Source organism: Drosophila willistoni (assembly GCF_018902025.1).
Source record: "Drosophila willistoni isolate 14030-0811.24 chromosome 2L unlocalized genomic scaffold, UCI_dwil_1.1 Seg168, whole genome shotgun sequence".
In the NCBI taxonomy this organism is placed as follows: Eukaryota; Metazoa; Arthropoda; class Insecta; order Diptera; family Drosophilidae; genus Drosophila; species Drosophila willistoni.
Window position 1 is genome coordinate 3,984,252 of NW_025814047.1, and position 11,868 is coordinate 3,996,119.

The 11,868-nt window shown below is 35.2% G+C and overlaps 6 protein-coding genes across 6 annotated transcripts; 4 read left to right on the forward strand and 2 right to left on the reverse strand.

Moving 5' to 3' along the window:
- Positions 1 to 51: 51 nt before the first annotated feature.
- Positions 52 to 1,368, forward strand: LOC6640987. Its single transcript, XM_002063735.4, has 2 exons — positions 52 to 610; positions 672 to 1,368. The coding sequence occupies exons 1-2, from the start codon at positions 155 to 157 to the stop codon at positions 1,110 to 1,112; spliced, it is 897 nt and encodes a 298-aa protein (XP_002063771.2). The 5' UTR covers positions 52 to 154; the 3' UTR covers positions 1,113 to 1,368.
- On the reverse strand, positions 1,355 to 2,472 carry LOC6641039 (AP-3 complex subunit sigma-2). The gene is made up of 3 exons (XM_002063736.4): positions 2,210 to 2,472; positions 2,056 to 2,147; positions 1,355 to 1,994 (listed from the first exon to the last, which is right to left on the reverse strand). The coding sequence occupies exons 1-3, from the start codon at positions 2,276 to 2,278 to the stop codon at positions 1,580 to 1,582; spliced, it is 576 nt and encodes a 191-aa protein (XP_002063772.1). The 5' UTR covers positions 2,279 to 2,472; the 3' UTR covers positions 1,355 to 1,579.
- Positions 2,473 to 2,538: 66 nt separating this feature from the next.
- Positions 2,539 to 3,390, forward strand: LOC26530055 (nuclear receptor 2C2-associated protein). Its single transcript, XM_023175035.2, has 3 exons — positions 2,539 to 2,631; positions 2,686 to 2,776; positions 3,060 to 3,390. The coding sequence occupies exons 1-3, from the start codon at positions 2,597 to 2,599 to the stop codon at positions 3,339 to 3,341; spliced, it is 408 nt and encodes a 135-aa protein (XP_023030803.2). The 5' UTR covers positions 2,539 to 2,596; the 3' UTR covers positions 3,342 to 3,390.
- A 232-nt stretch (positions 3,391 to 3,622) lies between these two features.
- On the reverse strand, positions 3,623 to 5,901 carry LOC6641040 (5-aminolevulinate synthase, erythroid-specific, mitochondrial). Its single transcript, XM_002063737.4, has 2 exons — positions 4,533 to 5,901; positions 3,623 to 4,146 (listed from the first exon to the last, which is right to left on the reverse strand). The coding sequence occupies exons 1-2, from the start codon at positions 5,785 to 5,787 to the stop codon at positions 3,788 to 3,790; spliced, it is 1,614 nt and encodes a 537-aa protein (XP_002063773.1). The 5' UTR covers positions 5,788 to 5,901; the 3' UTR covers positions 3,623 to 3,787.
- A 1,053-nt stretch (positions 5,902 to 6,954) lies between these two features.
- On the forward strand, positions 6,955 to 8,989 carry LOC6641083 (senecionine N-oxygenase). Its single transcript, XM_002063738.3, has 5 exons — positions 6,955 to 7,184; positions 7,583 to 7,769; positions 7,912 to 8,083; positions 8,140 to 8,675; positions 8,737 to 8,989. Exons 1-5 carry the CDS (start codon positions 7,000 to 7,002, stop codon positions 8,902 to 8,904), a joined length of 1,248 nt encoding a protein of 415 aa, XP_002063774.1. The 5' UTR covers positions 6,955 to 6,999; the 3' UTR covers positions 8,905 to 8,989.
- Positions 8,990 to 9,656: 667 nt separating this feature from the next.
- On the forward strand, positions 9,657 to 11,662 carry LOC6641084 (senecionine N-oxygenase). The gene is made up of 5 exons (XM_002063739.4): positions 9,657 to 9,898; positions 10,327 to 10,513; positions 10,643 to 10,814; positions 10,872 to 11,407; positions 11,475 to 11,662. The coding sequence occupies exons 1-5, from the start codon at positions 9,714 to 9,716 to the stop codon at positions 11,640 to 11,642; spliced, it is 1,248 nt and encodes a 415-aa protein (XP_002063775.1). The 5' UTR covers positions 9,657 to 9,713; the 3' UTR covers positions 11,643 to 11,662.
- Positions 11,663 to 11,868: the final 206 nt, after the last annotated feature.

The following is an 11,868-nucleotide window of genomic DNA, read 5'->3' on the forward strand; positions in this document are numbered from 1 at the left end:
TACTGAAATCGATTGGCGATTGCTGACAAATACTAACATTGCCCAACACTGCTTGTCATTGACATAAACAAATAAACACCAAAAGTGCAAGGCAAGGAAGCGTCGGCATTAGATTTTATTTACAAGTGGAAAGTTTGATATTAAATGAAGTTGGATGACGGAGCGCCGCCCGTCGAATAGAATCCATAAGAAAGACATTACTCCTGCTGCCAGCAAAATGTCGGAGATTGGCTCTCGCCAGAGAGAGAAACGTAAACCCACCATATGGACGCGAGAAAAGATTTATAAACTAATTGAACTCTACCGATCGTCGGATTGTTTATGGAATCATTATTCGGAGTTGTACAAGAACAAGGACTGCCGGAATAGAGCCATTGAGCACATATGCCGATCCCTGGGAATAACGAAACTTACTTATGCCAAAAAAGTGCACAACCTACGGAATCAGTTCAACTCCGAATTAAAAAAGTTGGAGCGTCGCTTAGAGGAATCTGGATCTGGACCTAGTCAGGAGAAGACATGTCGTTGGGAACACTTTGAAACTCTAAAGTTTCTACGTACTGTGATTGAACCCCGGCCTGGTTTCCAAGCTGGCCAAGCACAATGCAAGGTATAGCCAAATTTTGTTAAATTTTGTTGTAGTTAAAAACTTACCCCAAATTGTTTTCCAGAAACTGATTAACAAATTGGAGTGTACCTATACTGAAGCAACGGGAGACAATGAAACTACTGGATCAGTTGCAAAAAGTGAATTTGAGAGTATTGAACAAATAATTTGTGCAGATGACATCGACACCCACAGTTTAGAGCCTCCGAAGGCATCGCCATCTGTATTAACAAATAATTCTGTAGCTACATCCCTGCCCACTTCTACATCGATAACCGACACAAATTTGCTACAAAACACAAATAAAATGGAGCCCATTTCCAAACCCATCCAAGCTGGAGCAGCTGGCCGGGATCAGTGGGATGCGTTTGGTGAACTTATAGCTAATGAATTTCGCAACTTAAACTCTCCACTTTCACGAAAAAAACTTAAACGCCGAATTATGCAAATAATACTTGAAGTTGGCGAAGAGGATGACCAACTCTATCCAGTTGCAAATGCATAAGGTTAACTTTTCCGAATGTTAATATAATTCAAAAAATTTTGTAATTACGGCTGGGCCGTATTTTTCACTCCCTTCTTATCTTAGTTCGGCTAATGTCCGACAGATTTTAGATTGGATTAGACTAATTGTCTAATTAGTAATTAAGTTTGGTCCTTATTTTAAAGGCATGTACGTTATACATATACGCTAGTTGTTGCCTTCATATTGTAGTTGTAATTTTTTATAAATAGAATATTAATAAATGTTGTTATAAGTATTTATTTAGTTGCATAAACAGCAAAATGAGATTAACAAAACTAATTTCAAAAGTAAGATGATTAACTTAGATTTGTTCTTTACAACTACCAGTTGTGGAATAATTGTTGGCAGCCATATTTGGACTTTACGAAAGGCTATCGATGTGAAACGCAACTCAAAAGAGATTAGTCTAAATCTGTGTGTCTAACAGAGTAATCATGATAATTTTGTCAGAACTTTAAGTCCTTTATTGCCTGTGGTAGGTCAGGTAGTTTTATATCTTTAATTTGTTGTGGAATGTTCATACTTTTCACGGCACTAACGGCCCGTGCTGGGGCAGCTGATATGCCAGCTTCTTGCTTGACCAGCTTATTCTGCTCTTCAATGCGTGCCATTATATCGTTCATATTAGTTTGTAACACCATTCCGCCCATAACCAACTCTGAGAGAATATGATGAACGGCATCGGCGTGAAATATCAAATCCAATTCACAAACATTCTCAAAGCATTTATCCAACGTTTCGACAAACACTTGTATCAAGTCGAGAATGCCCAGTTCACTTTCAGACGAGTCCACACAAAACACAAAATATAATGTGGCATAATGGCGGTATATTAATTTGTAATCAGAGCCACCAATTAAACTAAAAGTGAATATACAAGTTAAGAAATAGTAAATATTGCAACAATAAAAGTGTCGCTCACCTGCCACCCTCCAGAAAGTTGCAAACATTATCGTCACGTTTCGAAACAAGTTGGAATGTCTCCTTAATGATTTGTTGCTGCAGACTTTCATCCTAAAACAAATAAATTTGACATTTATATTGTAATGGATGTTTATAAGATGAGAAATTCTTACAAAGTATTGGTAAAACTTTGATAATCGCGGCTTTCCATGATTATTAAACACCAAAATAGCCTTTATCATTTTTGCGATAACCGGAAAACCTCTGACACCAGTGGTTTGTATTGAAATGCTTTGTTCTTCTTGGGCATAAGCAAGAGATCTCCAACTGGATCCTATAAGTTTACGTTTTTTTTGCAAATTAGAAATTGTTCAACAAAGGACATATGTTTTCTTGAAAAATTAGTGTGGTTTTACGTTTTTTTTTTCTCTCCGAAGAATATTGGTTTAGTAACAGCTGATTTAAAGATGAAACCAGGGACGGGTGCTTTGCAATTTGCAAATGCATTACAAATGCTTACTGGGTGTGTAACATATGATTTATGTTGACAACACGTTAAAATGAATGTTTTAAGAAATACCAATTATAGCTGCAGGTGAGGGTTTATTTATTGACTGAAATTTCATCTCATTTTGCTATTGTACTACAGAGTAAGCTCAGTGCTAAATAAAGATGTTAAACAATATGGCAAACAGTACATGTTCGATGACAATGAAGATACCTCGTGGAGTTCTGATGAGGTATGTTCCACATTACAATACTATATAGGAATACGAGAAGCAATAAATATAAACCCATAAAATGCAATAAGCTCGTTAAAAACAAACTGTGATTGAAATTTTAATGAGCAATTATTTTTGGCAACTCAAGGCGAACAAGCTGAGAGATGAATTTTGTTACCCGACCGATAAACTTAACAATAATCTTTCATACCATTAATGGCTAAAGCTTTCTAAATTTTTGCAAATGAATAATTTGTATCTAGTCTTGTAAAACAATCTTTACAATCTTTACTTTTACTAGGGCTCTTCTCAGTGGATTTGCTTAACATTAGATGAACCACAAACAATTAATGGCTTTTGCATACAATTTCAAGGAGGATTTGCTGGCCAAAAGTCAAATATTACTATATACTCCCAGGATGGGAATGTAGTGCACCAGGACGCATTTTACCCCGAAGACATTAATTCTTCTCAATATTTTAAACTTCAAGACTTAATATGTCATAAGATTAAATTTGTTTTTGAGTCAACCACAGATTTCTTTGGCAGAATCATTGTATATAAGCTTCAACTATTAAACTAGCATTTTTACAAAACAAAAACCCCAATAAATTTATGATTGTACACATCAATTCTGTAATCTCAAAGTCAAGGGCATTTTAAACGTTTTAGTAACTTTTCTTTATCAGCACAAACACTGACCATTTGGCTTCTCTGTGCTTCTAGTCAGCGTGATTGTTTATAATTTTGGATGATTGTCTTTATCATAAAATTGTGTAATCTGCAATGTTTCCTGAGTATGTTTCTCTTGTTTTGTTTTGTCGCAAACTTTAAGAATGAAGAACAAGAATCTGAATATACATATTCATTTTATGAAGCATAGTAAACAATTTATTCGCATATTTTGTTATGAAATTATTAAAGCATATATAGTATAATATAAGAACACCGATACCGTTATTTATTTGTCCATAACCATAACAAATTGTAGGCAATGTATGTTAGTTAAAAATGCTGTGCCAGCGTTTCCTAAGCAGCCACAGTTATTTCCAAACGCGGGCAGTTGGGAATAGCACATTCCATGTCTGGACAGTTCTCACTGTGACAGAATATGCAGCCATTCGGTGTAAGTGGAACTTTCGTGGAAAGGTTCACCGTCTGCCACACCTTTTTCAAATCGGTAACCAATTCGTTCATCATTTCGAAGGAATGAAATGGAGTCGGAGCCAATCGAAGTTTTTCCTGGCCACGTGCGACAGTTGGATAGTTAATCGATTGGAGATAATGGCCATACTGTTCCATTAGTATATTTGAGATTTGTGTGCATTTTAGGGGATCACCGATTTTAATTGGAATAATGTGGCTAGGAGTATCTTCCACAGGAAAACCTATAACAATAAAAAAATGTACATAGATTATTTAGCATAGATAAAAATATAACAGACAAATGAGATAATGGTGTGAAAAGAGCTTTCAAACGAATCGAAATGACCTCGTTTATTTTCGTGTTTTGTCTTTTTTTGGTTTCTTTTTCCACGTGGGCATTTTTTTTTTTTTAACCATCTTGTATGTACATATCTTTTTAATTTCGAGTTTCACACGCAATTTTTCAATATATCTCAACTTTCATTTAATTAATTGTTGCAATGCTAATTGAATGAATTGCGTAATGGCCTTGCAAGAACAATTATAAATAAACATTCAGTCACGAATGACCTTTTACTCGGGGGGTTTTTTTTGTCTTGGATTACATAAAACTGTGACATTGAATTACCTTCTCTTTTTAGCAAGTTCTTTAAGTAGGACACATTCCGTTGATGTAGGCTACGCAACTGTTGACCTTCCTCCGATGCCAATATGCTAACAGCCTCCAATGCTCCACATAGCACAGTGGGTGGCAATGAGGTGGTGAAAATGAATCCAGCAGCATACGAACGTATCATGTCAATTAGTTGGGATGTGCCAGCTACATAGCCACCTATGTTACCGTATGCTTTGCCCAAGGTTCCCGATATAATGTCCATTTTGTGTAATACACCATCGCGTTCACCAACGCCAGCACCGTGATCTCCATACAGTCCAACGGCATGGACTTCGTCGATGAATGTGTAGGCACCGTATTCGTGCGCAACATCAAGCAATTCCTCGAGTGGACAAATTGCTCCTGTCATGGAATGAACCGTCTCAAAGGCCACAATCTTGGGTGTTGCCTTGTCCACTTGCTTGAGCAGTTCCCGCAAATGGTCACCATCGTTGTGCCGGAAGATATGCTTTGGAACGCCACTATTCCGAATTCCTTGGATCATTGAAGCATGATTACCGGCGTCCGAGAATATTTCACATCCTGGCAGTAGCTTGGCCAATGTAAACAACGTGGAATCGTTTGCCACAAAACACGAGGTAAACAAAAGAGCTGACTCTTTCTGATGAAGCTCAGCCAGCTTCTGCTCCAGACGCTCATGATGTAATGAGTTTCCAGAAATATTACGGGTGCCGCCCGCCCCAGAGCCATGCATGTCCAATGCATCACGCACAGCTTGCTTTACACTTGGATGCGCCGACATTCCCAAGTAGTCATTGGAACACCAAACCGTGATTGGTCTTTCCGATTGCGTAGAGTACTCCAGAGCATGGGGAAATAGACCATCGCCAGCCAATCTATTAACTCGTTTAAAAACTCGATACGAATGATCCTTTTTCTTCTTCAAAATTTGCTCATTGAAGAACTTCTCGTAGTGGAATGTATTCTCATCCACATCTGGGTTTACAACCCGATCCTGAATTGGGGTTGGGGCGATTGCATTACCATGATTCCGTCTTACATCATGCACCAGGCGACGATTTTGATTCTCAGTCGAGGAATACCTTGATGAGGCAATAAGAGAAAGTTTTTTCTCAGCCCCAGCCCCAGCCCCAGACCCAACAGCTGCAGTAACAACTGGGCAAAACTGGCTATATTGTTGACACAATACCTCCGCGTAATTGCGTAAATAAGAAGTGGTAAAACGATTTAAAAACGGACACTGCATGACGAAGCAACTTCAAGAAAAAGACGACCTTTATTTAATGAACTTTGAAAACGAATTGATTTATTTATTATGCAAGAAAAAAGTGAATGTAGTGATCCACTTGGAGACTGTTAGCAGAGAGCAAACGGTGGTGCTGTAAATTAACAGTTAGAGCTGAACCAGAGTCCGACCAAGACGTCGATAAGTTTCCCTCGCTTCCACCTTTTTCAGCAGCCCTTCTTCAGTGTGGCGGCAAATTTGTTTTAAATATTTTTGTCATAAGTTAAACTAACTCTTAACGATTACCAATATATTGAACAGCAGATGCGGAAAACTGCAGATTAAAAATATAATATTGAATAACTTGATCTCACAATGTTTTCCCCAAAAGTAGGCAAAGTTTTGGGAGTTTAGCAGACAGAGTGTTCTCATTTGTGTTTTCCACACTGAACGTTCAAATTGTTTAAATCACCTTTTTCATCTGCTTTTTGTATTTCCAGGTGGAGGACACATTTTATATAAAGAGTTTTCCTTATATAACTCTATACCTCTAACCCTTTTTCGTAGACATTAAAATTTATTATTGCTTAATTCACTATTGAATTATTATTTTTGATCTTAAGGTATCTGCTATCTCAAAGAGTTTTTGACCGCAATTATGTTGAATTTATTATAATTGATAAGGCTTTATGAATTTCACAATAATGCTAAATATACATACCATAACTGATAAGGACCAGATGTTCTCCGAATTTGGTTCATCCCAAAATAATGTACATGTATAAACTAAAATAAACAAAAATCATTGCAATCGGGATTGAAATCTAGGGGCAAAACACAAAACTTGACAATCTCTTATCTGATGAAAAAGTTCCGCACTTGAAAGTCGACCTAATTAAAATTATATAAAGAATCCATAGATTTGAGAGAACTAAATGTACCTTTTAGTCTTAAAAACTGGATTTTGGGTCAATAATTTTTGATAAAAAGTCTTGCAAATGTGATGCATTTATATATTATGATCTAAATTTACATTAGAATATATAAGTAACAAACGTTTGAAAAGTCGAATATACACCACAAATAATAGGTATTTATTAACAAGAATTAAGTGATGCCATTTAGCACGTTCAATTGATTTCAGGTTTTCTATTCTAAAAAACATTTTGGCCCAGAACTCCGAGGGCTTCAGATCGTTCCTAGTAACTGGAATTCTAGTTAAACTAATCAGTAATGAGTGTATGTATTATCGGTGCCGGAACCGCAGGACTTAGCTCTGCGCGACACGCCAAACAACATGGTTTGAATCCAACTATCTTTGAACTGTCGGACAAAATTGGAGGAACTTGGGTGTACAATGAGAAGACAGGAAGCGTTAATGGCATCGATATACATAGCAGCATGTATACCAACTTGCGGTAAGTATATTTGAAGGACTATTCTGTAATCTCCAAAATAGTCACCCCCTTGGCCTGCCAACACTATCAAATCTACCGTGATTCACTTAAGTTCAAATAATTATTTCTATTATCAACGACAAACATTCCACTTATTGTTTCTGTTATCAGCCACTGTTTGGCAAAACAAAAAAAATTTAAGGCTTAAAAGTGTTTCTAATCTTGGTCGACGACACTTTTAGGACTAATGTAACCAATTTTCGTTCATTTATGAGACGGGGTCCTTAAAATGTACCCGGCCTTTTAGCCCATTTTATACAGAACTTATTATAATGTATTGTTGTATTATATTTTGTTAATTTTTTGCTTATTAACATTCAGCTTTATTTTATAACTTTTTAATAATTACTTTTTTTCAGCACCAATCTGCCCAAGGAAATTATGGGGTTTCCGGACTATGAAATTGGCGAGAACGAAAAGTCCTATATAAAATCAGAGGAAATTCTTGATTTTTTAAACCAGTTTGCAGATCATTTTGAATTAAGAAATCATGTTCGATTCAATTCCTATGTTATTCGAGTCTTGAAAAAACGTAAAAAATGGCAGGTAATTTGATTTAAAAAAGAATTACATTAATTTTCGAATACTTAAATTTATTAAATGTAGCTTAAAGTAGTTTAAAAAGTTATTGAATACAGTTTAAACTCAGAAAGCTAATAAATTTAAATAAAACTTTTTTTAATTATAGGTGCTGGTTAAAAATGTTGTAACTAATCAAATGGAATGCCAATATTTTGATTATGTAATGGTGGCAAACGGTCACTATCATACGCCAAATTATGTTCAACTTAAGAACGGTCACCTATTTCAGGGAGAATATTTGCATAGCCATGACTTCAGACATAATGGACGATTTAAAGGTAGAAAGTAACACACTTTTTGTATGAACATAATGCCAATTTATTTTTTCTTTTAGATAAGACTGTCTTAGTTATTGGTGCAGGGCCAAGCGGTTTAGACTTGTCCAATATTATATCGAAAGCAGCAAAAAGAGTATTTCTTAGTCATCATTTAGAGGCTATTGAAAATACAAAGTTTTTTGAAAATGTTAGCCAAAAACCAGATGTAAGAGAGTTGGATGAAGCTGGAGGCTTTTTTGTCGATGGATCATATGAAGAATTTGACACAATATTTTTCTGCACTGGCTATAAATATGCTTTCCCCTTCTTAACTGTCAACTCTGGAATATTTGTTGAAGACAATTGTGTCCAGGTCCTTTACAAACAATGCCTAAATGCAAAGTATCCTTCAATGGCCCTCATTGGATTGCCATTTTATGTGTGCGCCGCCCAAATGATGGACTTGCAAGCTCGATTCGTCCTAAGCTATTTCACTGGCAAGAACGAATTGCCATCTACTGAAGATATGAGATTGGAAACGGCAAAAAGCATGCAGACTCTCTGGGAAAAAGGCTACAGAAAAAGACAGGCTCACATGCTTGGAGTTGATCAGGTAAAATGATGCAATTTGATTATGTGTGTTCCTATCTATATATTAATTCCTATATTTTTAGATTAATTATTTCACTGACCTGGCGGAGACGGCTAAAGTTAAAAATATTCGTCCCGTAATGGCCAAATTACATAACGAAAGTAGTAATCACTTTAAAAAGAGCCTTTTAAACTTTCGCGAGAATATCTTCAAGATTGTTGACGACGAAACATTTGTCCAAGTTAATTAATTTACTTTATGCTTTTGTTCTTGCCTCTATACTAATTTCGTTACCATATTTGTAAATCTTTTCAGAAGTATATGCTTAATCAATTCATTGATTGTTTTATTTTGTTATGTAAAGTTTTACAATTTCAAAAACTATTTCATTGTTAACAATAAATTTACAATTTTTCCAATTACAATTCATAAGGCATGTACATATATGAAAACACAACAGTTGCCGCAATACCAAGTACACTTTAAGAACAATCACTTTTATGTTAAAATGATGATAATAATAATTGATAGGGTCTTGATCCCAAAAACCTTGATACTCTAGAAATGTGGCACAGCTCAGAAATATGTAAGTATCGGTATGTTAGTCTATTAAAATATAAGGACTAAATGTCTAAACTCATTCAAATTTAATATATAATTTTAAATGAGATTATAGTTAAAACGTTTAACTATTATCTGATGAAAAACATTCAATCCAATTAATGTTGAATAAAGATTCTTTCAATTGAACGAACTTATTGTACCTTTCAATTGTTATAAATCGTCCAGGCACTCTCTAAAATCTTTTAGCGATTTGTTTAGTATATTGTGTACTTATTTTGTAATAAACAAATAATTGATAAGTCGTATAGACACCATAAATACAGAGTATTCATAAACAACAATCAAATAATCAAACGATGCCATATAACAAGTCCAATGGCAAAATGATTGTGAGAATAATTTTAAAATTTATATAGACATTTGCATCCGTGGACTGCGGATCGTACTGAAAAAGTTTTTGTAGCGGATCGTTTTGTATAGTTCAGCGAATCAATAATGAATGTGTGTATTATCGGTGCTGGAACTGCGGGCCTATGCTGTGCGCGACATGTCAAACAACAAGGATTAAATCCAACTATCTTTGAACTGTCGGACAAAATTGGAGGAACTTGGGTGTACAATGAGAAGACAGGAAGCGTTAATGGCATCGATGTACATAGCAGCATGTACACCAACTTGCGGTAAGTTTTCCCCTGTATTCGTAGAATTATATATTTAACTCTTAAAGTGTTATTGTTGTGCCTGACCACACGACTCCTCAACAAGCGATACAATCAAATTAAAATAATTATTTTTATTATCAACGACAAACATTGCCTAGACCCTGCCACTTGTTATTCTTATTATCTGTGACTATTTGCCAAAACAAAACATTTCTGAAGTTCAACAGTGTGTTTAATCTTGGTCAGCGACAATAGCCAAATCAAAGTAGGCATGGCCGCACTTTAGTTGAGAGCCCTGGGATGGAAATGTTACAAGTCTAATCGACCCTTAACATACATTCCCTTCATTACCATATTTTTGAAAATGCTTGGTACAAACAACCTGTCTTAAATTTTGACTTCCTTCAATATACATACATTTAAGTTTTGTAATTATTTTTTTCTAGAACCAATTTGCCTAAGGAGATTATGGGGTTTCCAGACTTTGAAATTGGGGAGAATGAAAAGTCCTATATAAAATCTGAGGAAATTCTTGATTTCTTAAATCAATACGCCAATCATTTTCAATTAAGAAATCATATCCGATTCAATTCCTATGTTATTCGAATCTTGGAAAAATGTAAAAAATGGCAGGTAAGTTTAAAAAAGAATAAATTGTCTTGATTCCCGATTACTTACTAATAATTAACATATGAAGATTAGGAGCAAGAGCTCCTTCCAATAGGAACTATTTTAAACTAAAAATTCTATTTTAAATTATAGGTGCTGGTTAAAAATGTCGTAACTAATCAAATGGAATGTCAATATTTTGATTATGTAATGGTGGCAAACGGTCACTATCATACGCCAAATTATGTTCAACTTAAGAACGGTCACCTATTCCAGGGAGAATATTTGCATAGCCATGACTTCAGACATAATGAACGATTTAGAGGTAAAAAGGAAAACACTTTTTTTAAAAACATTTAAATTTCTACAAACATTCTTTTAGATAAGACTGTCTTAGTTATCGGTGCAGGACCAAGTGGCATGGACTTGTCAAATATTATATCGAGATCGGCAAAGAGAGTTTTTCTTAGTCACCACTTGGAGGGAATTGAAAATACAAAGTTTTTTGAAAATGTTACCCAAAAACCAGATGTAAGAGAATTGGACGAAGCTGGAGGCTATTTTGTAGACGGATCATATGAGCAATTCGATACAGTATTTTTCTGTACTGGCTTTAAATATGCTTTCCCCTTCTTAACTGTCAACTCTGGAATATATGTTGAAGACAATTATGTCCAGGTGCTTTACAAGCAGTGTTTGAATATTAAGAATCCTACAATGGCCCTCATTGGACTGCCATTTTATGTGTGCGCCGCGCAAATGATGGACTTGCAAGCTCGATTCGTTCTAAGCTATTTTACTGGCAAGAACGAGTTACCCTCTGTAGAAGATTTGAAATTGGATACGAAAAACAACATGCGGAAACTCTGGGAAAAAGGATGCAGAAAGAGACATTCTCACATGTTAGGATCCAGTCAGGTACAAATGTTTCCCTAATTACTTACTTGTCAGTATATTAATCGAGAACTCTGTGCTTTCTTTTTAGTTTGACTATTTCACTGAGCTGGCGGAAACGGCTAATGTAAAAAATATTCGACCTGTCATGGCAAAATTGCATAATGAAAGCAGTAATTGCTTTAACGAAAATTTATTACATTTTCGCGAGGATATCTTTAGACTTGTTGATGACGAAACATTTGTTAAAATAAACTAATATTGTTTGTCTATATTACATAAGGAAAAAAAAGATGATACAAAAAATCTTTTCATTTCAAATTATCAAAAATTGGACAGGGCACAACAATTTGTAAAGGGTAAAAATTCTTTATTAGTTTGAAAACGACGACAAATTTCACGCAATTAATAAAATATTTGGTATTTTTTCTTAAGTCTTTGGTAGTTTCTTTATCTCACATATGGCTATAAGGTAATGTGTCAAT

Excerpts from the sequence above, each read along its gene's own strand:
- LOC6640987 (XM_002063735.4), top strand. The coding sequence starts at position 155 with ATGACGGAGCGCCGCCCGTCGAATAGAATCCATAAGAAAGACATTACT. Across the intron at positions 611-671 it reads CTGGCCAAGCACAATGCAAG|AAACTGATTAACAAATTGGA; the intron begins GTATAGCCAAAT and ends ATTGTTTTCCAG.
- LOC6641039 (XM_002063736.4), bottom strand. The coding sequence starts at position 2,278 with ATGATAAAGGCTATTTTGGTGTTTAATAATCATGGAAAGCCGCGATTA. Across the intron at positions 2,148-2,209 it reads CAAAGTTTTACCAATACTTT|GATGAAAGTCTGCAGCAACA; the intron begins GTAAGAATTTCT and ends TATTTGTTTTAG. Across the intron at positions 1,995-2,055 it reads AACTTTCTGGAGGGTGGCAG|TTTAATTGGTGGCTCTGATT; the intron begins GTGAGCGACACT and ends ATTCACTTTTAG.
- LOC26530055 (XM_023175035.2), top strand. The coding sequence starts at position 2,597 with ATGAATGTTTTAAGAAATACCAATTATAGCTGCAG. Across the intron at positions 2,632-2,685 it reads AATACCAATTATAGCTGCAG|AGTAAGCTCAGTGCTAAATA; the intron begins GTGAGGGTTTAT and ends ATTGTACTACAG. Across the intron at positions 2,777-3,059 it reads CCTCGTGGAGTTCTGATGAG|GGCTCTTCTCAGTGGATTTG; the intron begins GTATGTTCCACA and ends TACTTTTACTAG.
- LOC6641040 (XM_002063737.4), bottom strand. The coding sequence starts at position 5,787 with ATGCAGTGTCCGTTTTTAAATCGTTTTACCACTTCTTATTTACGCAAT. Across the intron at positions 4,147-4,532 it reads GAACTTGCTAAAAAGAGAAG|GTTTTCCTGTGGAAGATACT; the intron begins GTAATTCAATGT and ends TTATTGTTATAG.
- LOC6641083 (XM_002063738.3), top strand. The coding sequence starts at position 7,000 with ATGAGTGTATGTATTATCGGTGCCGGAACCGCAGGACTTAGCTCTGCG. Across the intron at positions 7,185-7,582 it reads AGCATGTATACCAACTTGCG|CACCAATCTGCCCAAGGAAA; the intron begins GTAAGTATATTT and ends ACTTTTTTTCAG. Across the intron at positions 8,084-8,139 it reads ACATAATGGACGATTTAAAG|ATAAGACTGTCTTAGTTATT; the intron begins GTAGAAAGTAAC and ends TTTTTCTTTTAG.
- LOC6641084 (XM_002063739.4), top strand. The coding sequence starts at position 9,714 with ATGAATGTGTGTATTATCGGTGCTGGAACTGCGGGCCTATGCTGTGCG. Across the intron at positions 10,514-10,642 it reads AAAAATGTAAAAAATGGCAG|GTGCTGGTTAAAAATGTCGT; the intron begins GTAAGTTTAAAA and ends TTTAAATTATAG. Across the intron at positions 11,408-11,474 it reads ACATGTTAGGATCCAGTCAG|TTTGACTATTTCACTGAGCT; the intron begins GTACAAATGTTT and ends CTTTCTTTTTAG.